The sequence below is a fragment of the Anabas testudineus genome, chromosome 13, assembly GCF_900324465.2.
Source record: "Anabas testudineus chromosome 13, fAnaTes1.2, whole genome shotgun sequence".
NCBI lineage: Eukaryota > Metazoa > Chordata > Actinopteri > Anabantiformes > Anabantidae > Anabas > Anabas testudineus.
In genome coordinates this window covers 8,726,061-8,753,461 of record NC_046622.1, presented here as the reverse complement: position 1 = coordinate 8,753,461, position 27,401 = coordinate 8,726,061, and the positions used below count along the sequence as shown (strand labels likewise).

The following is a 27,401-nucleotide window of genomic DNA, read 5'->3' as shown; positions in this document are numbered from 1 at the left end:
TGATCTAGATTTTTAATCGTCTAAGTCAGGAACAATGTTGGAATCCAGTCGAAGAATATGGTGAAGCACTCGTGAAAAAGTAACCGCAATCCCTCTCCTATTGTCACAGTTATGTGTTTTGACACTGTACACTATCGGATGGTACCAAAATGCATAAATCAGAAAAACCTCTTGAGCTTGAGCATTTTTTTTTTTTTTACACTTGCACATTGTGTGTTTTTGTTCTCATTTAACACTCGACCATTGTTTGTGCCTATTCTGATCACAGCCAATGACAATCCCATAGTAACAGTGCTATAAAAGCCCACAGCAATCGCAGTTTGGAGGAGGTAAATCACTACAAAACAGATGCAGTGTGTGTGTTTGTGTGTGTGTGCACGCGAGCATGGGATAGTGAGTGTGAAGTAGAGAACATGGCAAATTCATGGCAACAAAGACCTCTTCATATTCCTCTTATTCAACTTGGCTTCATGCTTATACCTCCAATATAGGTAGACTGAAAGAGAAGGAGACAAATGAATGGACAGATGGATAGGAACTGAATTTAGTCTGTAGCAGCATTGATGGGATAGTGGTTGAGAGCTGCGTGCCCAATTTATTTTTGAGGTGGTAGTTTACTATTCAAGAACTGGTTTCATACAGCTATGATGCAATGATGCTGGCACATGAGGGAAGAAGGGTAACCGGACTGTCAGAATTGTGGCTGTGCAAATGCAGGAAATGTATGTTTGACCGCATTTACAACTATGCCGGGTGCTCTGTTTGAAACTGCGATAATGACTGCGATCCGCTCACTGTAAACTAAACTCGTAAAACCACTGAACAGGCAACATAATTTTGCAGTTCATTCTCTTGTTATCTCTGAGAGAGACAAACACCAAATCACACCCACGGCCGGGGAAAATGATGGGAAAAGCGAAAAAACATCACTGCCACACAAAATAATAGCCTGCACCGACAGAAAACTCAATTCACAGCTGACAGGACAGACAGTGACAGCTTAATGACTTTTGCGGCTAATGCAGGTACTGCACTGCACTCTAACAACAATGCAGCAATTTGATTAGCTGGGCACATTCTGCCAGAAGGATATTGAGTTGTGATTCCAGAAATATCAGTGACAGTGAAAAATTGGAAATGGAGTCCTGTTTTGATGGTAGCTTAAATTGACAAAATGAGGCGAAAAATGTGCTGTAACAAAAGCAACAAGTAGGCTTGTGAAAATGAGATATGATTTCAGATAATACACTGTAGCCTGTTGGTGTTTCCACCTAGACAACAAATCATTTCTACTCATAACACAATCACTCTATCTCCCTTTTCTCAGGTTGGAATAAACGAGTGGACTACGAGCCAGGAACAGGAAGTAAGCAGCTCTTTCCTAAGATGCACCTTGAGACGTGTGGTGGGCTGCTGTCGTCGGTGCGGACTACAGTAGAGCTGCAAACCAGCCACATCGGGAAGGGCTGCGACCGGGAAACCTATTCAGAGAAATCTCTCCAGAAGCTCTGTGGTTGGTTTTGCAACAGCCAGACATGTCTATTTTGTTTTGCAGGTCATAAACTTTCTTGTGTGACCAGAATGACAAATAGGTTAGATTGAGAGTGTATTTCTGGCATATAGCAGTATGAGAGCCGCAACTGTGGCCATTAGTATGTAGAATATACAGTACAGTAGGTGGCTGATCAAAGGTGACTTCAGACTGAGGTGGCAAGCTTAAAGTTACTGCAGTGAATTAGAAGTAAGCTGCTGCTAAAAGCATCAATTGAGTCCATGCTCTGTGTACCAGGGTCAGACAGGGCCCGAGGCTCCTTTCACTGCCCTTTTTAAACCAACATCTGAAAGCTCCCAGTCTGTGTTGCTTTCTTATCTCTGCTTGTGTCCCTGGTAAATCCCTGTGCTAAATGAAGGCACCAGAATGGCAACTTAAAGCTGTGTCACTAATGATGTGACAGAGCGAGGGCATTAGCCGCCCCAGATGCATCTACGCTTCCTCCTCGGTGAATGATGAGCAACCGAGCCGCCGTGTCAGTGCCCAGAGCTGCAGCACAGTAGCTGAGCCCGCTCGCTCCCCCTCCCTGCCCACACTGCACCGCCAGCAGGGGGGCTGGAGTCATCATCTTTGACTAACGGCCTTCACCAACTCCATTCCAGCTCATCTGAATTCATAACGTCCCTTGCTCTCCTCCCCTGGCACCCAGTCTATGCATGGTTTACCACTAAAGAGTCCTTTTCAGGCACCTCATAATCGTTATCTGATAGCGAATAGAATAAATTGTAATTGCTTTTTTAAAGCACAATCAATTTGAGATAATGTACAAAGACATCGGGCAAAGAGAAGGCTGCAGCTGGGTGCAGGAGAAGTCGATGTGTATTTATTTACTGAGGGAATCTAATTACTGGAGTTAGAATGTCGACACTGGCCTGAGTACGAGTTAGAGAAAAACAGCTTTACAGACAGGGAAAAACATCAATTAATGTGCTAATGTGTTATTAGCACTAATGAGCAGATGCATGTAGGAATTGTTTGCCTGGACAAGGGAGACATGGCGAATTCTGTCGTTGCCCAATTCTTCCCAGAACAGCATGGTTTCTGTGTTGCTTTGATGTATCACCACCTATACGCACATAAATGATTTATGTGGTTTAAACATATGAATTGCATTTTTCACTGTCACACAAAGGGGCCGAGATAGATCGCTAAGGGCACGTCAAATACATAGAGAAGCAATATGAGTGACATGGGAAAAAAAAAACAAGAAAAACATTTGTCAAGGTGACGGTGTGAAAACAAAGATTGTTTAGGACAAAACATATAGAGATTATTGTGTCCAAGGAATGATGGAGTTACTTCTAAAGGGAGAAAGAGAAAGAATGGAATGACTCGGTACAATGCAGTAATGATTTGTGTGTCAGGATGTATAGTATCATGTAACAAAACTGTCAGCTGTAAACAATTCACGTGATTGACTGGTTCACACCGAGCACCAAGTCCTCACCGCGTCTTTTCTCTTTATGATGCCATAGCACCGGGTCAGTATGTCCTTGTTGTTTCCATAGAGGTACATTTTAGTAGTGAGCTATGTTCTGAATTTGATTCACATCTCTTTCCTTTTGAAAGTCAGTTTCATTTTCCATGAATCAATACCCACATCCTCTATCCATCTCGGCCCATTGATTACATATTAAGCCCTGCCATCTGCCTTACTCATAAGTAATCATAGCCAAGGTTAGGCCAATATACACACCATATCAGCCATGATTGTTATTGACACATCCTCTGTCACACCTCTTATTTGTGTCCACGGCTATGACCCCAGGGGCGTCCTCGGGCAGCACTGACCTTCTCCCTGCCCCCAGCACTGCCACCAACTGGACAGCTTCCCTGGTGACTGACAGTGGGAGAGACAGTGACTTGATCTTCAGGTTTGAAGGCCATCAGGCAGCTAAAATCCCAGATTGGGTGGTACCCCAGAATCTGACAGACCAGTTCACCATAGCGACATGGATGAAGCATGGGCCCAGTCCCGGGCTCAGAGCTGAGAAGGAGACTCTGCTCTGTAACTCAGACAAGACTGGTGAGTATCAACCTGGGTAAAGGCAAGTAAAGTGACATTTGTTGACCTGTTAACAAATGATGACAATTAAAATGACAAAGGTCATTTTAGGTCAGTCCCATAAACACCATCCTGCTGACTTAAATACCAACTAGAACCCTAAATGTGTATTGATTCACATCTAAAAGCAGTCCCCATCAAATGTGCTTTTACTGCAGTACTGTATGTTGCCGCAACATGGCCATTTTCAGTATTTAGCTTTAGAAGTGAGAAAAGAAACTGTCCAATTTAACTAGTTTGGAGCACTATCAGTAAAATGACAAGATGCTTTACAAATGAGGATATATTTATTCTAAAAATATCTAATAAAAAAATGTGGGAAGCCACTTTTAAAAAGTTGGCTAGCTTCAAATATGATGTTGCTGTCCCACTTATCTGAGGTTTCATAAAGCCGAATGGCAGACTCACTCAACATGACAGGTGTAGGTGTGGTGATTTTTTTTTTTCCCCCAGGTGCCAACTCTTTTATTTCTGTCTCACTTCCACAGAGATGAACCGTCATCACTACTCATTGTATGTCCATAATTGTCGCCTGGTGTTTCTGCTGAGGAGAGATTTCACCCAAGTGGACACATTCAGACCGGCGGAGTTCCATTGGAAACTGGAGCAGGTACGGTGCTGATGTTGGGGCACACAGGACAGTCAGAAAACTTTTTTTCTGAGTCTCACTTTATACCTCAATGCAACTTTGGGTAATGGGCCAGGTTAAAAAAGCCATGGAAATATTTCTGTAAAGAATCAGCTATAGCCAGAGATAAAACACCTGATATGGGAGTGTTTTGGCAAATAAATGTTGCATCAGTAGAGCAAGACTGGAAATTTTTAAATGCAAATTGGATGACTACTCTGATCCAATGATCCATGTGTTAAAGTATGCAAGTTTCTCATGAGTTTGAAATCATCTATTTTCATTTTTAATTACAACTCCGTGAAGTGTAAGATATACTTTTGTAGCGATCTAGCAAATTCAGTCTGTTCTCATCATATGTCTACACTAAAATGTTTTTGAGGGTTGGATATTTGGATTCAGGGACGTGTTTGTGAGACACTGCAGCTGTTTGCTGTTCAAGAACGCCAGTTCAGGCAGATCACCTTTATTCACAAGACTCACACTCACTCAATGAAGACATTCGATTCAGGAGAGAGACACAGCTGAGCCTGGACATCCAGATGCAGGTCTCAGGGCTAATTTGATCAGACAGATCACTGGTCTTGATTTGCAGGAGAAAATGATAGGGGTTGTCTCTCAGTCTCCTGACAGCACATCGCGTGTGTGGGGCATCATCTGGAGAGATTTTAGGCCCACACAGTATCAGTCACTTGTCTGTTTTTATATGTAACCCTACATTTTTCCTTCTGTTCATAGAGGGGTTTGTGTGTTACATTTTACACATTTCACATATATTATCAGCTTTGTAGAGATAACTGAAAATGTCTTGCAAACTCCACTGCTCGCTGTCAAAACAGTTTTTGGCACATCAGTCTAAGGTGTTCTCTGTTTTTTAATAGAGTGACGTTCAGTTAGAGTTTACAGTATACCATGGTGTGAAAGTTGATGGTTATTATATAGATTTGCTTATCACCACTATTGAAAACAGATGCTATTGAAAGCAGCATCTAACCTGTAGATGCCTGTACCCAAACCTTAATGTATGAGTAATAATAATCTAATGATGTCAAATACAGCAACAGCAGTCACACGGGATGTTTTCCTTTATGTACTTGTACTTTAAAAGTAAATGTATGTGACATCCATGCAGAGCTTGTATTAGGTACTTTAAATACTTACCTAAAGGATGTGATTACGTCCACCACCACTAGTTCCAAACTGCTGTTTTTATTCATTTAAGGCTCATCTGTAGAAATAATAATAATTATTATTATTATTATACAAATAACAATATTACTGTGTTATACTGTATACTCTGAAACCATGATATTGACAGTTAATACTGTGGAAATCTCAAACTGTTGCATCTGAGATAACAGTAATTTTTAACCAGGCATGAGTTTTTTGTTATTTGCAGTCATTTAAATTTGACATAATTAGTTGACCTTCTATTTTTTGTGTTTATCAAAAACAATTAAGTGCTCGGTTAAACAATAGCCTTTGATTGATCTCAACTTGGTGACTTTTTTTAAATTTTCTTTTATTAATAAAAGTTTCTGGGAACTACTTCATTGTGTGGTGCTGGTGCTACGTATTCTTTTGTAACATGCTACACAATGGGTTTTAAATTGTAGACTTCTCTGAGCACTTTTCTGAATTCCCTGCTCTTTCTTTGCCTCCCTCGTTAATAGTTGTCTCTGAAACCCTCGGGCATGAAAGGAAACTTTCATTAAGACTTTCTCCCCTTGCATTGTCGCCACCTCCTCCTCATTGGCTAATGTCTTTTCAACAAAATGAACCTCTGAATACCTCCAACCCAGAAACTCCTAGAATCTCTGCCCACACGGGTTTATCACAGAATAATTAATTTCTCATACAATCCAATCAGGCATTGCAAGCTGCTATAAAATAACTGGACCAGGGGTAAAAGATAGTAACAGATATTAGCTCTACCTGCTGAAAAAAGTCTACTATCTGTTAATAACAGACTGTAGCTTGAGGCAGCGTGGCTTTATGTGCATAAGTCTATTGTGTTCAGTGTTATTCTGTATTTTTAAGCACCTGCTATTTGTGCTGTGTGCTTTGTTGAGAGAGATGGCCTGAAGTTTTTATTGACTTTATTGAAGAGCTTTGTGTTGAGCTTGAGCAAAGAAGGAAACTGTCAATCTTGACTATGTTTTTTTTTTTTTTTTGGCATGTTGGAGCCCCTGCATGTGTTAGAACAACTACAGTGGACTACTAAAGTCCAAAAAACTTTCCTTAGACACATGACCAAGGGGTTTCAATTTTCTTGGCCAATTTCAATTGCTGTTATTGAACTGTTATTGACAGCAAACATTTTTCTAAATTTTCTTTAATGAATAATTTAATTATAATAAAAAAAAAATCTACTAGTTTATTAAATAGATGTTTCAAATTTTACTTGCTTCAAAACATGATTTTTCTGGAAATGCATTGTCTACTTATCTGTGAAAAGGCTCTAAGTTAGCATGACCCACAACCAGAAAGTCCACATGCGAGATGCTTTCAGATATGCACTGGCACTGGACATATCTGGTAAGTTCAGAGTTTGATGTCCACTGTGTCACATAATACGTCCCACACTCTACATAGATGCCCTCACCCCTCGTTGAAATCAAGTGATGTTTCTCCCCGTGTGAGAACGCTCTTGACCTGAGGCAATCTGCCACAGGACACTAATGGGTGAAAGCACAACTATATAGGTTATAGGGTTATACCTAACTCTAACCCTCAGACAACATGCAGTGGGTTTATCAGACAACAGCCAAACACTTAGATCAGGTTCAAATTTTCTGTTGACCTTTACATTTACCTTGGTGAATCATTTGAATGACCAGTTTAAAACAGTGCGTCCAAAATACTGGTGGGACACAAGTTAGATCCATGAGAGGTAGAATTTCGGTTTGAGGCTGGTAGATATTAATTGTCAGTAATGTTTGCTTGCTTACCTGTTTCCACAGAGTTTAACATGTCCCATGTAGCGACATCAATGGAAGTGGTTGGTGGGCAGTAAGAAAGAAGGCTCCATTATGTTCTTCTATGACAGGGCAGAGAGAGTTTGACAAGAGGAGAAAATCAATGAGAAGTCCCCTCAATCATTTCAGCTGCAGATAGAGGGAGAAAATAACTGCTGGGATAATTGAGATCTGTCGTAAATTATGTTTCCACCAGGAGTCTAAATTGAATCTGAAAGTGACACCATTACGTTTGGCTACCTCATGGAAAACAGTTTCACAGGTGGACAGCTGTGGAAAATATGAAGGAAATAAATAGAACAATCACTTTATCAATTGAAACTGTCTATTAACTGGATAAAACAGGAAACAATGGCTCAGAAGCTTCTAATTCACATTGTGACTATTTGTGGTCTTTTGACTTATTATACAAGCTAGTTCTAACATAACATAACATCCAAAAGCTTTGAGTAAGAAAGACATTAAAATGTTCCCAGTTGAATATTTCTTAGTTCAACAAAAGTGCATAAATTGAAATGTAAATTATTTTAACGATAATGCCATGTAGCACCAACATTAATTCGAAAAGGTTTTTGATACCAGTTCAAGCACTTTAGTCTGTCACAGCTGATTTACATGCTCTGTTTACCATCGTCAGATGTGGGTGTAAATCTAAGCAAGTATTCAATCATATCCATTGTGCACATGACAATGCTGGAATGCATTCTCTGTCATGACAATAAACGATGGCAAAGCATCTCTTCTTTTTACACACTTGGCATGATCCCCCCATCATTTGCCTCCTAACTGGTCCAGGCTTATTGTGAAAACAAATATCTCCTGAGCACAATCTGAAAAATGCTGTGCATCTGGCCTTTTCAAATTGTTGATGTGCTTCTGTTGACTGCTGCTGTCAGAAACTGCTTGTTAGTAAACTGTTTGGGGACCGTACTACCTGATGAGCTTATGAAATGATGTTGTCTTTATTATGAAGTCAGATAAAAAGGTGTTTTTGAGAAATTTGTGAAACTCTTCAACATCTGTCTCTAAGAAAAGATTCATAATGCATTCACAGAGTGGTCTCTTAGTTCAAGACCTGCTATGAAGAGCACAGGCTGAAATAATAGCAAGTGAATCTGTCTCCCATTCGGCACCAAATTAATGTGCTAATATAGACAGTGCTAATTTGAGCCACAAACATGGTATCACACAGAAAAGCCTTATGTTATATGTAGAAAGTATAGGAAGTTTAACAGCTGGCAAATAGATATTTAGCTTTCCATATGTTAGACAAACCCTGTAAATGGAATTTAGTGTTAATAAGAGCTTGTCCAAAATCCTAATGCTAACATTTGGCCTGTCTCTCTGTCTTTTACCTTATCTGTGTTGCTATCATACCATCTTTTTTGTAACACATACACTCACACACAGCATTTCTCTCCTCATGGGAAGGGTTGTGTTGAATGATAGATGACTTGTACTAAAGAGCCTGCTAAATATAGAGCGCTGTTGCACCAACTGGCTCCAAAGAGCATGACAAGCACATGCATACACATTATATACACAGGTCGTCCTTACTGTCTGTTTTGCCGCGTACAATTCCGACCCTGATTTTTGTCCCACATGCATGCACATACACAATTTCACTTTTGACTTTGAAGCATTAAGTTCCCGTAGATATTTGTTTTCAACTGCCTGCATGTGTTTCATCTTTCTAGCTCAGGGTCAGGACTAAGATCTCACTGTTTACTCAGCTCAGGGCGAAGATCTCCCCACTTTAATCACAAATACTGTGACCACTGTACAACTGCACTTCAGGAGACTTACACCAGGCTTTGTACACGATCATCCATGCCCCTCTGCTTCTAAAATTGCACCAAGTGGAGCGTACAATTCTTCTGTCTGCAAATCCCCCTGAAATACAGTTGTCATCACAGTCTCCATTCCCTCTCAGGTACCTATACAGCACATATTCACATTCAAAACAGCTGATTTATTGTGAATAGCAGAGCATCTGTCCCTGGATTTTTTTTTATATTGATTGGCAGGCATGCAAATGACCTTGTTTGTATTCAAGTGGAGGATCTTATCGATAGGAGGAATCAATAACCACTGAAAAATGAAAAAGTAGAGGACAGAGGAACTAAGGGAATGGGAAAAAAAGGATAAACAAGTTAGGTGAAACAGAGGAAATCTTCAAAGGACAGAGATCGAAAGAGAAAAAAAGGTGAAAAGATGAAAGATGAGGACAACAAAGGGAATGTCAGTGATGTCTTTCTATTGGGACACATATGTGCCAATATCTACCATATTATGGAGGGGGGCAAGGGGTAGAAGAAACACAATTTGTCCACTAGATGTGGTAGGCAGTGTGCACACAAAAGATAATTCCCTAAGGGGCCGTAATTATATGCAAAATAATAATTTAAACAGCGTAAGCGGAGCAGGCAGGTTTTGCCATTGCAATCCTCTCTGTATGAAATCACTCATTTATCACAGACAACATTATCTTATCATATTTTGCTGAGTAGTCTCTCAACTTCTACTGTCACAGTCTGCTTCTCAAATGAAATCATGCTTTATTACAAAAACACTTTCCAAAACCCTGTTCCAGGCAGTTTTTCATCATTTTTATTTCTTGCACATCTCACCGTCTCTTGGTAATATTGCCTCCCCTTTATGAGACGGAGGTCGGTCTTAGATAGGTGGAAATCATGCTGGAGAGGCCACTAAATGACAGGGTGGGGAAGCAATGGCTTTTGTTACCTTGCTGACTCTGACTTTGTGTGTATACTGTAGCATGGGTGAGCATCAGTGATGTGCAGATTGGTATAGATGGTCTAGTGTGTGTTTTGCTATTGTATACAGTGATGTTTGGCTGGTGAGAAGGGTGGATCATATGCTTTAAGCAGTCATTGCATGCAAAGGATATGCAGCAGAATATTAAACATGACATGAATGTTTTATTGTTGTTGTTTTTTTGAAAACAAATTTTAAATTGTAGTAACAGTACAGGAATAGAGTCAATGTGGAGGTGAATTAATAAATGATGTTTTGATGTCACAGACAACTGTAAAGGTCACTGTACATCCCTAATTTATAGTGAATGTTTAAATAGAGTCTGCGTGTGTGTGTGTGTGTGTGTATGTGCACGTGTGTGAAAAGGTAAAAATATTTGTGCACAAAATTTTATATATTCTTGTGTCACTGAGCAGTGTGTAGGGTTTTGTGTGTACTTTGTGTACAGTAGCCCCCCTGCATTGCACAGCAGTTGTGCTCTTTCCATGCCCTCAGTGTGTGCGTAGGCGTTTGTGTGTGAGTTTCTGAGAAACTGCCAAACCTATAATATCACTTTGTGGTAAAAGGAGCACAAAAGCCAAATAAAAGAAAATAACAGCACAGTAAAAGCTCCTGTTCTGTACCATTCATCATATTAATCTCAACAAAATGGGCTTGCCAAATCCCCTCTTCTTCCAGCGAATCTGTCTCTTTACCCTCCGCCCTTTACTCCCTCTTACTTTCTTTGTTTGTTTTTTTTTTCCCACCAATTTGTCTTACTTTCTGGCCAAATACCACTCTCCAAACTCTCCTCTTAGACCTTCTGCCTACCAAAATAGTTTTTAAGAGGGAAAGTTTATGTGCACTGCAGCTTTTGACTCCAACTGGCTAAAGCACTTCCTGTATTGAGGGTGGCTGTCAGATTCTGCTGTGAAGATTTATTGTGCACATCCCACCCTGACCTTAAGTGTGGTAATAGAAAAGGATGAGAAAGAGAGATGAATTGAAAAAGAGATACCGATGGAGAGGCAGAGGAATAAGTGAGCCTGGTAGAGGGCTGGTAAATTTGGCGTAGGAGTATCTGTGATGCACATGTTGTCAGGGTTTAGGTAATCAAGAGAAGGTGTGTGATGGATGGTGTGTGGCAGTAGGCAAGCTTACCATGATGTTTCTCCCCCGTCTGTCTGCTTGCACTCCTCTGCTAAAGGTCTAAGGCAACTTTCACCACTGGTTAGTTTGTACTGACAGTTAAAACCTATGGGATCATGTTTTTTCCCTCTTGCTGAAGCTGCTGCACAATTTCTTTTCTGTCTCCACTGTTACCTGACTCATCTCCCAGCCCCAGATGTCTGCATTCCTTCAGTGTCAGGCCTGTTTTTCTATTGTGATATCTCTTTCTGCATTTACAGGAATGTGTACAGATATGCAGTACCTACCTAATAATTTACCTCCAGGAGATGTGATGAAACAACCAAATGCAGTAACATGAATGCACGTATAATGAATTCAGACCTTTACCATTTAAGATGCCTACATCTACTACTGCTTTTCAGCAGCATCTGCACCAGATCACTAGGTGACACAAACTTTTCTTTAAAATTTTACAGTCTTAGTGAATCTTGCTCAGGTTTTGAGAAGTTTTCATATACAGACGTCACATGTTCTGCAATGGTCAACATTGACATATCTGCACATATTCAAATTACAGGTGTAGAGCAGTTATTACGAGCAAACTAATCTGAAAATGTGTGTACTACTTGCAGTAAAGTTATTGTCCCAGTGTCATACCGATACCTGTTGCTGTTGCACAGCGTGAGTTTTCTTCAAACACCACAGCCAAAACCACAAAGGAAATACCCAATGTGTATTTGTAGCTGCTAGAGCAGTGGAAAGAACTTTTTTGTTTTCCTTCTTTGGGCTAATATGATTTTTTATCTGGTGTAGAATTACATGTAAAAAGTTGTGCAAGGTTTTTTCCACTCCACTGAACCTCATGTTAATACTGTTTACCTTGATGACATCCTGGAGCTGTGCTGGTCAAAAACCACAACAAGAGTGTGTCGCTTGCCACCCATTCCAGCCCACTGTGTCTATTTCTGTTTCAGTATTTTAAAGTGCAGACTATGTCTATATTTAGTTGATTGACTGACTGGTTGAAGCTAAACTGTGGCAAACACATTGTATTTCATAGAGCTCCTTCATAATAAAAGCACCCCATTGGTGGTTAGCTTGTAATGAAATGGCTTGGCCCTTCATGTCCATCATTTAACTAAAACACAGCAATGGCTTTGATTGTATTGTCCCAAATGTAGTCTAAAGGTGTGATTAATTCGAGTACACCCTCCAGGCTTTCAACCTTCAAGACCCCAGCACTCCCTGCAAACAAATGCCAATTAAACCCCTCACATACTGTACACACAGTCACAGTTTGGACTTTAGTGCATTCCTATCTGGCTTTATTCCAAACCTCAGACCCAAAGATCAGATGGCTTCTGTCTGATTTGAATTTAAAGTACTACAGCAACAGGACTATCCTTTACATTAGATGTATAAATAAGGAGGTGATACTAAAAGGACAAATAAATCTTTACTTTTTTAAACAGTCACATATTCTTCTGTTCATATCATCTACCTCTTCTATAAAAGTAGAATCTCTTCATCCCACATATCCAAGCTACAATTCAAATCTAAAAATACTGCATACTACTTCTGACTATTGTTTGTTTCTAAGCTGTCCAAAAATACCAGTATTTGTGTTAAAGATACTGATACAGTTAGATGTTGTTCTGCAGAGATGCCATGCTTGGCTGAGTTTCTTACTGGGAATCAGCAGGGGTGAAATAAGGTAATCCCAATTTCTATAGCTGTTCGGTCTTTGCCAGCAGCAAATAGTTTGGCAATCCTTGTATCCCATAACATTTTTGGACCAAAGTGTTCTCGGGACTAGAACAGACATTGTGATGAGTGTGGAGTATGTGCTTTTTCAGACATCTAGAAATGAAAAGGCAAACCAGTGTGTGTGCTAACAGTTGGATGATTTGGAGTTTTATTTTTTTCAGCTTTACACTGATGCAGTAAAAAGGAAAGTGGCCTTTTTCAGGAGATTTCTGAGGAGCAACTATTTAACTGAAATCATTCTCTGTTTATTGCATGTTTAATACATAATATTTTCAGTAGATTTTATGACATAATGTCCTCTTGCTGGGCTTTGCACATTCTCTGTCTGCCTAGTTTTTTGTTTGCTTTTACCCCTGTTTAGCTCGGTCGCTTGTTTTCACTGCTTTCTCTGTATGTTCCATGATCTACATGTAGACATGCTTTAACGACGGGGTTTACAGTATTTGCTAAGTGTGTTGGGAAATGAACACTATTAAAAATGCTGAATTATCTTTCCTGTTTGCTGTGCATGCATGGACGTACACACAACACACATTTACTGTATTACCGAATAAATCTGAAAATGTTGTAATTCTCTGGCAAGTTACGGTATAAGGAACAGATTTTTGTCTATGAAATCAAGAGGATTATGTGTGGGCTAATGATATCTTCAGAAAGAGTAAACCGCACTGAAATCTGAAATGATTCCCATCTTATCTGTCTTTTCTGGGTTGACTGAGTTTTGACTCCTAGGATGCTGATTTTCAGTTGTGTGTTAGAGCCATTGCCAAAACTTCTAATCATGTTGATAAGAGGGCTAAATCAGTGGGCCAAACTTGAATAACTTGATTTTGCAGTTATTTTCGCTAACACTGGCCCACACCTGTGCCTTTCTGCCAGGTCTGTCTCTCAGATTGGTGCAAAAAAGTGATTTTGGTGATTTACAGCAAATGGCTGCACTGGAGATCTTGTAATAATCCTCATCAGTGGTCACAAAAAGCATGAAGCGCACAAAGTACCAGACATTTATGGGTAATTGGACCACAGTATGGAGCCACATATCTTAAAAATGCCATCTAGAAATATGTGTGTTACTGCATAAAATGTAAGAACTGGAAGGAATAGCTAAGCTTTTGTGTGAGACATTTTTAAATGTCAAGAATCGTGGTGTTCTCAGATAACCACAACCAAGCTTTTGCCCTGTCATGCAGAATATTTAGAGGACAAACTTCACTTAATCAAATTAGAAAGTAGAGCGAGAATATAATAATTTCAATCTCTAATTTAAACTGATGTAACAGGATGCTATTTTTACTATTTGATGTGTCCCAAAGTGGTTTGATTTCTAAAGGTGAGAGAAATTCAAAAACATAAATTTTTCATAAATTTAAATTTAAAACCTTTTACAGTAGTAATCAAGTCTCCAGCAGAAGCTTATTTACCGTTTCTGTTCTGTTCTTTGAGATCATAGGTGACATCATCAACGAAGACAGATGAAGCCTTCAAGGACAGAAATACAGTTTGACCTGCAGTCCGTTGACAGGATAAATTGTGTTTTTTGGGGCCAGGGGCCAAAAGCATTATGTTTTTAAGCTGTCCGTCCACACAGCGCCCAATTCTTGTGACCAAGATAACTAAGGAACGCTTAGAGAGAATTGACTAAGTGATTAACTGATTAGGTTTTGGTGATCAAAGGTCAGTGTCCTCATCAATGCTGTATTTCGGAGATGTCTGAAAAGGATTTCATTAGCTCTGACACAAACATCCACATGGACTCATGGATAAACTTATTAAAATATGACTCATTTGTGTAAACCACAACGTCACTGAAACTGCCGCAATGCAGTCATTCTAGTTTGTTACCATTAGCCCACGCTCATGTAGACGTGATGAATGATAGTACCTTGTAGCACTGATGTATATAGATAAATGGGTCATAATGAAATCCAGCCACCAGTCAGTCTGTGGAGATGCTCAGTCACCCAGGTCCTGGTTAGTCAAGACATGTCGTAGTCATGCTTAAATGCATGTACAGTAGAGATATGTGGTTTCATGCTAATAATGTTTTGCTCAGTTGTAGTAAATCACTGTGGATTCATGCATCTTATACCACATAACCACCAAATATGTACTATTCTATAGTATATTTCTCCACTCAAAACATTCTGTTGGTCTATATAAACCAAACAGTCTGAGAAAGTCAGTCTCACAAAAATGGCAATGCAGGCTTAAAAACCCAGTAGATATTACTTTGTGTGTGTGCATGTGTATATATGTGCATGTGGCCATTATGGGCTCGTGGAGAGGTCATTTGGCTGTTGACTCCTAGTCTCTGCCGGGAGCGGCTGTATAATTGCTACTCTAATTAGTCACTTTTGCCAGCCAGTAATTCATAGTCACCTTCAAGTACTTGCTCTCCCGCACACAACAGGCATGAATACAGGACATCCTCCATTCACAGACACACACATCTACCAAAACCAGTTCCTCCGCTATCACTCATTTTTAATTGTTTCTTCTATTTTTGTAATTATAGGCTCTCAGGCACCCAATTTTGGACGCTCACAACAATTGACATGATAATGGTTTCCATGTTGACACAAAGCTGATGATGATTTATGGCAATTATGTGTTAGTAAACAGCACTTCTGCTAATGAATCTGGAGGCTACGTATTTCTGAGGTTAGACAAATGGCCCTGCATGAGAGCCTTTGCTTTCATGATATTAGCATTCATTGAGCTGTCAGACAACCATTTGTAACAAAATGTCCAATTTTTCTTTTGTACAGTTAGTGGAACCACATGTTAGCGTTCCTGGTGCTTTGTCATCACCAAATAGTGCAGAGTCTATAAATGAGTAACTTACTGCTGAGTAAGTCCGACTTCAGTTTGCTTTGTTGTTTTCATTTGTTAAATTTTCCACAGGTTATCTGCTTTCACATATGAAAACATTGTATTACATCGACTCCTAACAAACAGTTTTAGCCTTAAAATCACTGAAGTGACTTACACGGTACAAAACCTGTTTATTCAATGTCTTCTTTGTCTCCTTTGTAGTAATGTGATTATTTCCAGGTTCATTTAGTACCTTACCGTCCAATTCCCCCAGCCAATCCAATCCCATCACACCTCTGCTTTCACTATGCATCTTCAGTAACTTTCTCATTCCTCCCTGGCTCCTCCTCCCAACCTCTCTGTAAAGTCACCTTGTTTCCAATGCTCATCAATCTCTGTTGTGGATCCTTCCTCCAGGAGGCCCTATAGACCTTTCTCCCCTTCAGTTCCCCCCCTCTGCTTCTTTTACCTCCTTATTCTTCCACCTTTCTCTCTTTCTCCTCCGTCCTGAAGTTGTTTTTAACTGAAGTGTCAGGTTAGTATGTAACAATCTTGTCTTTGTATGGTTATTTGTACATATGAGTAACTTATTATATTACTATTATAACTTTTTAGGGACACCTGCACAATTTACACTTAGATATGTCGGTGAAGATTCAACCTGCAGATTACACTTACTCATACAAGCCAAAAGGTTCACTTCAGATCTCCTTAATCAGCATGTCTAGAAAATGTTGACTGATTTCCAGTGGAGCTTTGTCAGACAGACCTCCTAGACTCTGGCACTATGTCCAAGGTTATCAGGCTTTTAAAAATGACTGTTTTGTCATGAAGATGCATCGAGCACATCTCATTGGCTTGATGTCGACAAGTAAGAATATTGTACAAAAAAAAAATCATTATTTATTAGAATTTCACTTGATTGAAACATATTAAACTTTGATATATTTCAAATGATAAAAATTAATTGCACCTTATTTGTGTTCTTGCTTAAAGACTTATGACAAGATTAATATCACCCCTACATCTGCATTGTGAGCAGGAAGCTACAACCAGGAGATTGTTCGTGTAAATTAGCGTAAAGAAAGAAGAGGGAACCAGCTAGCACTAGTGAGCTCACTAATTAATACGATATTTTCTTTATTTAAAAAGAAGTTTGATACAAATGTTTTGTCATTATGTCAATCTAAATTAAGTCAACTATCTACTGGTTCTAAGATTCTCTCATGCCAAGAAAACAAATGAGCGTATTTCCCAAAATCTCTACATGATCTATAATAAATGTAAGAATTCCCTGGATGGTAGGCACATCGGGTTAATAAAGATAAAGTGTGGTGAAGAAAGTCTTTCCCTTTTTTTCTTCTTAAAGTCTTTTTCTTATAAAGACTTTTCCTCACTCTCTTTTCAACATCATTCTTTCATCTCCGCCCCCCCCTCTCTTTGCCTCACTGTCATCTCTCTGTCCCTGCCACCTTCTAATCTCAGATCACCTCATATCTCTTCATTCCTCAACCATCTCTATCTCATTCCTCCATCTCTTGTTTGAAATTAGAAGGTTGGGTTGGGTGACAGATCTCTTAAAGGCTTTCAACTCCAAAGCACTTAAAGCAACAAATCCCACAGACAGGTTCTAATGGAGAGACAGGCTGCGGAGAAAAGAGACCAAATAAACTGCAGAGAGAAGAAGAGAGCAAGATAGAGAGGGGCAGATAGTAGTTTAGTTTTCTCGCAGCCAAGTGCCCCAAGAGATGATGAAGGATCTTTGATCTGGGATGTTTCTGTTCTCTACCTCCTTCACTCTCTCTTTCACTATATTTTCTCTGTCCTCTGGTTGTTTCACGTCTTCCGTCTCCTTTGTTTATGTGGTTATTTATTTCATTCATTCTTTCCATCTGTCAATTTGCATCAGGCTGAGACACAAAAGTGGAGGAGTAGGGGAATACGAAACTTTTTTTTTTTTTTTTTTTTGCTTCGCCTTCATCAGTAACGCTTCTCTGCTAAACTTTGTCTTTGAAGTTTTCGAAGTTGACACTTAATTGTGCTGGGTTGATGAATTCATGAATGTATGTGTGACTCACCGTGGGTGGTGCTATCACAAGTGGTGTTTTCTTGCATAATAAGTTTCTCAGTCCATCTCACATAAACACAAACGCCCCTCTACACTACATATACACACAATAACAATGGCCCGTGGCTTTTATTCAGTGGTGTGAAGCTTAAAGGGCATGGTTCTTTAAATTACTGTATGTTTTTGTAATATAGACTTGTTTCACCTCCCTACACTAACAGATACACACAGTGCGGCGTGTGTCCAGCTGGCATCTTCCCATGCATGCTTGCACCTGCTCTCTAAAGCTTTAATCATTTTTCTGAAAAGATGACGAACTTTTATGTCATTTCAATTGGCTGAACCACAATTCCTCGTAGTCTGAAAATGAACAACCTCTTTTAAAAAAACTAATACTTAATTGTCTGAAGTGTGAAGTTCTTCATAATGTTTGGGTTTTGTTTCTATGCCAAACATCATGCACTGTGTATCTACAGTACTTTTCCTTGTTGTTAATGTGTAATAAAAATAATTACTAGTTTATTAAAGAGGCTAAATTGTGCATAATTGTGTTATTTAATTTGTCGTTTTCTGTAGTCATGTTTTCTTTCACTCATATTACAGATGTAGTTGTGCAGGTCTTGGTTTTATTATGTTTATGGCTTAATAGAGAGAAACTGCAGGCAGAACCTCGTGTCAAACTGGCTCTGATGGTATGAAAGTCCTGCACTCTGCATGTTCACCAACCACCCCAAAGCGCTTCATTAGCTTTCCATTTCTATGTAAATGCAGCGCTTCGTCCGTTTCCAAAATGTTATCTTAATAAAATCCAACAATCACATATATTTCCAAAAAAAAAAGCATATTTGTGAAAGTGGTTTAGTTTCATAGGAACGTTTTAGGAGACTGCACAAGTGTAAAATACCAATTTAATAGGAATGGTAGCAGTCTCTGAACTCAATAATGATAAAGAGAAATGGGAAACACCTGAGCTAAATGTGATGTGTTGTTGCAACATTGATTACTTATGCAAATGTGATGGTTCTATTTTTCCTTTTTTAATACATTTGAAAACATTTCTAAAATTCAGTTCTCCATGTCATTATGTGGTACTGAGTGTAGATTTGTGAGTTTGAACAGTCGTAGTATCTGGCTGCAACATAGGGTCTAAATACTTTCTGAAGAAACTGGATGTTTAAGGCATGTATGTTTTTCTGTAAGACACCAACACTCTCAGTGACCTGAGTTTGTCTGACTGTCTTTTTAGGAAGATGAGACAAAATATCTTTACAATAGTCCCACCTGCTGGAGGTGAAGGCCCATTTGTTTGTCATGATAAAGTGTTTTGTGTTTTATTCCAAATAGGTCAAAATAGTTTTATCTGAAAATATTTAGCCAATACTGCTGTGGAGTGTCAATGGGCAAACTTCAGGTGTGCAGCAATGTTGTTTTTAGTAAGCAGCTGCTTCCTTCGTGGTGTCCTGCCAGAGACACCCTGCTTATTCAATGTTTTACCTACTGTCATGTCATCTGTCATGAACACAGATGTTACCCATCTCCAATGATGCCTTCAAATCTTTGGCTGTCACTCGGGGTTGTTTCTTTACCTCACTGATGAGTGTTTGTTGTGCTTTTGGGGTCATTTTGACAAACGCTACTTAGGTTTTTTGAGTGTTCACGTACCTTTTCTAGTAGTGCTATGAGGGTTTCATGATTCTTCTCAATACAGACATGAAAGATCAGAATTCTTTTTATGTGTTATTTTTTAAGCACTTTATTTGAGTTCATACTCTTGACTTGGATAAAGATCAGATCACATTTTATGACAAATTAATGCAGAAAACCATGAAATTCCAAAAGGCTCACATACTTTTTCTTGCCACTGTATAATGCTGAGTTAATTAAGGCCTTGGTGCGGCTGCTGAAGCTTTGATGTAAGTCAATCAAAACACTAAATTTCCGTGGATTTCAGTTGAATCACAATTGTTTTTTAGGATGATTCCCAATACAGGTAAGATTTGAGATTGGCCTGTAATAATTTAATATTGAAGGCTCCATGCTGCTTTTGTTTAGTAGAGGCTTAACAACTGCAGTTTTCAGTCATTTTGTAAAAATACCTGACAGGAATGAGACATTTTTAGGAGATTAATTCCAAAGTAAGCAGCATTTAGGAAAAGCTGATTGGCAGAAACACATTAGAAGTTAATAAGAAAAAAAATAGGACTGCATAAAAGATAAAACAACATGAGCGTGTGTTTTTGAGGACGTATTTCACTAGAAGGACAAGTAAGGCACTTGTCATTCTAGTCGTAATCCACTGTCACCAGCATAACAATGAAGTACGATTTGGGAACATTGAAGACTTGTCAGTCACTAAAAATACTTTCTGAAAGTCAGATTTTTACAAATCTGAAAAGCTATCATTGGCAGTCATTTTATTCTCTGCTGTGACAATCCTCTGAACATGTGCGCCATGTTCACATGAGAAGGTAATGTGCACTTGCACAGATTGGCTTTGCAGCTGACGCTGTTTTGTAGGAAACAAGTTTTACTAAAGACATCTGCGTTGACTTCCCTGTTTCACAGTTCAATAAGACCAGTGCATACTGTGAACTGTGAAAAGGTTCTGTGTAACTGTACCATGTGAGAAGATGAAGCTTTCTCACACAGTACTGTTGTCTGTCTGAACACAACCTAAGGCTACTGCCAGCCACAACTGCTAATGGATTTTGCAAGATGACATTCTGACTACCAAGTCTTGCAGCAATCTCATTACCACAGTAACTTTGTCATGGGCTCATTGATTTTATGTTGGCAAAGTAACTCGGCTCTTAGCCTAAAGTGATACAGTCTTCAAAATATATCCTGTTTGTACCAGGTACTGATGCCCTGTAAACTTGAAAAGTGGCTGTTTAAAGTTTGTTTTCTCCCTCATGGATATGCAGCTGCATTCAGTGATGATTTATACCAAATATAAAATGAAATATACAGATTTCATCGTAAAATAACTATGTAAAATTCTCGTGTCACTCAAAATACCTGCTTCGTTCAATGTCTTGATATGCAACAATAACCATGGAAAGGTGTTTCCCCAAATAAGAGTGGCATTTTTATATAGATTATTTATATGTAAGCGTGTTTAGTGTGTTACAGCCTCTTAGTGTTGCAACTGAAGTAGCTAGATATGGTGTAAGTTTAGTTGTCTTTGTGCTGCTGTGCTACATATTTTAGGCTGATTTGAAATGTTCTACAGGACCTTAAGTGGTTGCATACAAAGCTGCAGTAGCAATGTGAATAGTTGGGCTCTCAGTGGAGAGGCACATGATGCTGTGATTGTTGGTTTAGATGCATTTTCTGCCTGACAAGTTCTACAAGCTTCTAATGTAGGAAAACTAAGGCATTTACTGGTTTAATATGCATAATATTGGCATCCAAATTGTTCATCTCTTTTTCTCTTCGCCGCCTCTGTTTTCCAAAGTAGCGCTCATGTGTGTGGCTACATTATTTACTCCATCTTCGTCTTCCCCAAGAGGGATCTCCAGCTGACAGCCCAACACGGCAAAGGCAGCTCCCTCTTGGGCTCGAGCACTGCGCCGTCTCCCCTTTGAAGCCTGCAAGAGGAAGTCACCCACTAGGCACTCGGATCCCATATGGACCCGAGCGCTCTTTGAAATACTGAACACCAGAAACCTGATAGAAGTGGTAGAAGCATGGGAGGGGAAATGTCAGCGGGATTAGCACGCGTGTGTGTGTCTATGCAAATGTACACAACTTGATTTACCTTTGTCAGCTGACTAATGAGGTATAACCAGATTCAGCATACAATGCAACTACTGCGATAAAGTCAACTCCAATCTGCATATATGTATCATTAAAAACCATAATACTACACACTTAGAAATGGCAGGTGTGGTGCTACCTTGTGTTGTGCACGTGTGTCTGTATTTTCTAACATCCTAAATAGTGTATTACAGTCAATCCCATTAGTATCATTTTCAACTGCAGCGCCATCAAAAACACAATAAAATAATCTCCCCATCAAATTGGAGCACCGGCTCAGCAGATTGACATGCTGCATATGTGTAAAGTAGCTGTGCAGAATGATCACCAATAAGCCAGATGTTGTATCTCACACCTCAATAACAGTGAAAAAGAAACCAAATTGATTAGAAACCCCATCTGCTCTGCTAGCACAGTGTTAATAAGCAGGCTGTACAGCACTCTTCATTAGAGAGAGGTTACCCAAGGCTAAGTGTTCAAAGGCTTTTCCAGGTTATATCAGAGAAGCTGAGAGGAGGAGGTGAAGCATGGGCATGCTGAGTGTTGGCTCTGCTTAGGTAAAGCATTGCCTAAAGTAGAGAAATGGAAGAGAGAGACAAATATACTCAGGGACTGACAGACTGAGTGGGCTTCAGCAATTAATTAAAATGCACATCAAGGCAGGATGAAATGGTCAAGCATGCTGAAGAGTGGTACAGTTGAGCATTATTCAGAAGAGGTTAAACGCATAATTTACTGCTGCGTAACTATAAAGGGACCCATTTAGTTTTACAATTTCTAGTTTTTTTAAGATCTAATGTAAAAGAATTTCTAATACAATTTACAATGCAAGTATTTTTTTTTTATGTGTAGCTGTAATGGAAACTAAGATGTGTATTTACAAATGTTGAATGGCACAAGACATTTGATTCACTAATGTAATTTTATGTGAAAAGTCATTTCCTCTGGTATCTATTTGATATCTATTTATTCTGGTTTTGTTTTTTGTCATCTCATAATATGAATGAATGAGAAAATGTTAGCGGTCATGTGGATGAAGACCGGCTGTGACGTGTTGTCCATGTGGTGTTTTGTAGTGTGTTTAAAGGGGGGATTTGGGTGATTTGAATTGTGTTGTTTCAATAATGTTATTTTTATACATTATCATTTAACCACCTCTGTGTCAGGGCCTTTTCCTGTGCTGAAACTTAACAGCCCGTAACCTGGAGCTTCCCCTAACGTTTTACAGCCTGAAAGGTTTTGTCCTTGTGTTTTACAACCCAGAACATTTTGGATATACATCATTGAAAAGGTGACACCACTGCAGATATACAGTATGTCATTTAAAACATCATTTTCATGTGTTATCTCGTAGGTAAATGCAGTCGTGGAGCAGACGAATGGCACTAACAGCAGTTTTCTTTCAGTCTTTATGTGTAACGCCTTTTAAATATTGTTATCATTACACTAATTGAGGAGCCACACATAAATACATATCATACTTTATCAATGCTGCCAAGAAACAACTGAAGCTGGCTTCATAAATGTCTCCTAGGCATTGACTTGACAGTGACTTTAGACTGTATGAAAGGAAAGACCATAACATGGAGTGATGCTTCCACTAAAATAACAAAGAAACGGAAACTAACACAAAGTATGCTCTAGGAATCTACACAAGTCCATTTAATTTTTGAGTGCATCTAAATTCACTGAACGGGTAAATGTTGAGTCACAGATCGTTAAGTTCCTGTAGTGAAAGAAGGGGACTATCGCCACTCCCCCTCCTGTAATGTATTAGGAGCTGTACTGGATCCTGATATAAAGGAAAATTAAACATGTAAATTATTTTTTATACCAGGACATACTCATTTAAGAGCAGACACAGAGAGAGAGAGTGAGGGAGAGAGACCCGCAGCTGGATGATATCTGACAGTTAACATTATTATTATGGAGGGAATATATGACTTTCTTGCGCTACTGAACATGACTTTGTAATAAGACCTGAGGAGCGCATAGTGTTTTACGACTCTTATGTTCTCTGTATCGTCTCCAGATCTGTGACAAAGAATGGCATTACTACGTCATAAATGTAGAGTTCCCGGTGGTGACGCTTTATGTGGATGGAGTGACTTACGACCCCTACCTGGTGACAGACGACTGGCCCATTCATCCGTCACAGATCGATGTGCAGCTGACAGTTGGTGCCTGCTGGCAAGGTGAGTAGGCACAGCCTGCTGCTGTATTGACGATGCCCATTGTGACATTCAGTCAGTTTTTCTGTAATCGAATTTTTTCACTCCGTTTGTAATAAAAAGTGAGATTTGAGCTTAACTAAAACAAAAGTTAATGTTAAAGTTACAGTAAAAAGAGGAATTTGGGCTATTCTTATGATTGAATACAGTTTTTATATATGAGCTAGTTAAAAAATATGAATAATATTGTCTGAAATATTATTACTAAGGGAGTCATTAAGTGTTGAACATGTTCTTTTTGCCTTGAATGAACAATGTAATTAAGAAGAGCACTTAGTCTGCCTTTGACAAACGATTGAACCAGTCTGAATGAAGGCGTACAATTAAAGTGTCCTCTAAAAGGATAGCTGCCACTAATTGCACAAGGGTAGAAGAAAGGGCACTTTTTCACACAGTACAGCATATTGTTGATTTGATAGGCCAAATGAGACTGCTCAGTGATGCTTAGCCCCAGATAAAAAGTCTCAATATCTTTCTGTGCAGGTCATCTTGTGCCGCTTTTATCTGTGGTGATGTCCCCCTCTCCCCTCCCATTTCTTTCACTGAACACTGCGAGCCCTTAGGAGGATTACAATGGCCTTGAATAGAAGAGGGTGTGCAGAGCTTTTTTTAGTTGGGGGATAAGCCTCAGTGAAGCATTGTAAAGGTGATTTTGAAATCTTAACATAAGCCATTAGCCACAGCAGATTGCCTTTTCAAAGTACTGGGCTTTAGGTGTCCAGCATGTTGATTGCAAACATGTATCAAGGACTCATTTATTGCTTAACTGGCTTCTGAAGCTTTATCTCTAGCTGTGTTTTAATGCACTGGTGAAAAGAAAAGAAAAGAAATTCAACACTTGCAGAATTACACAAATGAAGTTACACTGACTTATTGTTTGCAATAAGTCAGTGTAAAAAAACACATTGGCCTCACATTTAAAGGCTTCATTGTATAATTGTACCCTTGTTACGGAACATATGGCTACATCTGCAGGTGTGAAAGCATTCGAAGGGTAAATGTGGAGCAAACCTGACCCAAGCACAAACCATGTCAACTACTACTGAGTCTACTTAAGCAGACTCAGTAGTATAAGGAAAACCCTAGGTGCTTCCAGAAGACTTTGAAGTACTCAAAAACGGAAATGAATGCAGACAGCAGGGCAGACAGGTGTGTGTTCTGACATACAGCCTCTGTATGAGTACACATGTTCAGACATTGTGGACTGCATGCAAATGCCTACACACGTTTATTTGGACCGTTGTTGGACATGGACAGATCCAATTAATGCATCAGGATGCACCAAAAAGGCCCCAGTATACTCAATACACATGATAACAGCATATCATGCACATACATGTGACTTTGTGAACTTGAGATGCAGATATATGCATATATCTGTTTGTAGACTAAACAAAGTATTATCCTTACTGGTGAACTACGAGATTACATAACTCATTAACATAAATTAAATGTATGATGCAATAGTGTGACTCCCTGCAACGGTGAAAGACTGAATTCTCTGGCTATAAAGTGTGCATTTGTACACTTTCATTCTCCCCTATTTTCTAATAGAGGGGTTATCCCCACCCATGCTTCTTCGTTCACCTCAGGGAGTAAGTGCTTGCTGTGCAGTTTTCACACAGTCAGCCTATATTTACCCTCTGACCTGGCGGAGTGTGTTCATGTTCTTCTTCGTCAATGGTGTAATCACACACTGCTGCTCAGCTTTCCTGGGTTCCCTCACCACAGTGGGACACATGTAGGAAGAAATGTTGGTGATTACACACATACGCAAACATAAATATCTGTGTACAGGACAGTATAATGAATAAGTACTTGCACACGGGCACCGATAAGGGTACACGTACAATAAATCACACAGTAAGTGAGAGACTATCTCTCACACTTACACTTAAGTAATGATCCTATTTCCAGCTCACCCATGCCTCTCCAGTTGCATCTGTTGCTCTTTTGGAAATGAAGCAAATAAACCAGGGTAAAAAGGAGAGTGAAGATCTATAGAGCAAAGAGAGCTGACACCACGTAAAAAGCAGCCTCTGTAAAGTGGAATGATCAGTGGTTTTATCACCCATATCAGTATCACTGCGCTTCATCCCGGGAATCCCCTTTCCACTGCTTCTTTTCTTTATCCTCTGTCTGGGACCCTTAATGGTTTCTCTGGCCACAGCGTAAATTGATAACATCTGTCAGCAGGATGAGACTGTGTAGATAGGTTTACATCTTAAAAGAGGGCAGGACAAAGGAAAGAAAACAGTAACTAAGTTAAGGAGGGAGAGCGGCTGAAATATAAAGGGGAGGAGAGAATGGGTTTGGTACAGTGATCTTGTGGCTTTATGAATATCTAGTACCTGTTATAATTATGAGCAATTCACTCAAACAATGCAATTTTCAATTTAATTTTATTTGGATAGCACCAAATCACAACAAAAGTCATCTCAAGGAACTTTAAAGTGTAAAGTTTAAGACCTTTAAAAATATACCTGTATACAGAATTATATAGAAAACCCAACAACCCTAACAAAAAAAACAAAAACAAGAAGCAACAAAAACACAGATTGGAAGGTCCAGTACCTGCAGTAACTGCAGAGAGAGGGAGACAGAAAGGTGGAAGTACAACTATGGGAGAGAGAAAAGACAAGGTTAATGACACTCTTTGGAAACTCTAGGAACCACAAATAAACCTGCACTGTGAAAACAAAATGTTTTGCTTGGAAATATGGAACTAAGAGGTCTTTAAGATGAGATGGAGCTTGATTATTAAGTGCTTTATATGTGAGGAGAAGTGGTATAAACTATATTTTGGATTTTACAGGGAGTCAATGGAGAGAAGTTAACATAGGAGAAATATGATCTTACTCTTGCTAATTCCAGTCAGAACTCTGTCTGCAGCATTTTGGATTAACTGGAGGCTTTTTAAGGAGTTACTGGGACATCCTATAAATAGTGAATTACAATAATCCAGTCTGGAAGTAACAAATGCATGGACTAGTTTTTTAGCATCACTTTGAGACAGGATGCTCCTAATTTTAACAATATTCCTCAGGTGGAAGTAGGCAGATCTAGAGATTTCTTTTATGGATGGAATAAATGAGATATCCTGGTCAAAGATTCCTCACAGTATTACTGGCGGCCAATATAATGGCAAGAATATTATTAGACATCATGACTCTGAGGCTTTTAGGACCAAACAAAATAGTCTATGTCTTGTCTGAATTTAGGAGTAGAAAATGAGGACATCCAGGCCTTTATGTGTTTTAATATAGATAAATATAGCTGGGTATCATCTGGATAGCAATGGACATTTATGGAGTGTTTTCTATTAATATTACCTAAGGGGGACATGTACACTAGAGTGAAAAGAATCAGCACTGTGGCCCTAACACTGTGAAACTCCGTAACTAACTTTTGTGTGCATAAAATCTATCTGATAGATAAGATTTAAACCAGCCTGTTACTGTTCCTTTAACCCCAACGACATATTTCAGTCTGTGTAATAGGATGTTGTGATCTGTAGTGTCACATGCAGCACTGAGGCCTAACAAAACGAGTATAGAGTTGTCAGATGCTAAGAGAGGTGCTATTTCTGTACTATAATGTACTCTAAATCCTTCAAGCAGGCTAGCCGGGATGGGGTCTAAGAGACAATGT

At 39.2% G+C, this 27,401-nt stretch overlaps 1 protein-coding gene across 1 annotated transcript in view; it reads left to right on the top strand.

Moving 5' to 3' along the window:
* LOC113164393 (calsyntenin-2) overlaps positions 1-27,401 on the top strand; it is a 189,177-nt gene that overhangs the window by 140,599 nt on the left and 21,177 nt on the right. The window contains exons 6-9 of the mRNA XM_026363687.1: positions 1,328-1,513; positions 3,321-3,578; positions 4,106-4,227; positions 23,552-23,714. Coding sequence (XP_026219472.1) covers positions 1,328-1,513; positions 3,321-3,578; positions 4,106-4,227; positions 23,552-23,714 — 729 coding nt within the window. The remainder of the gene's footprint in view (positions 1-1,327; positions 1,514-3,320; positions 3,579-4,105; positions 4,228-23,551; positions 23,715-27,401) is intronic.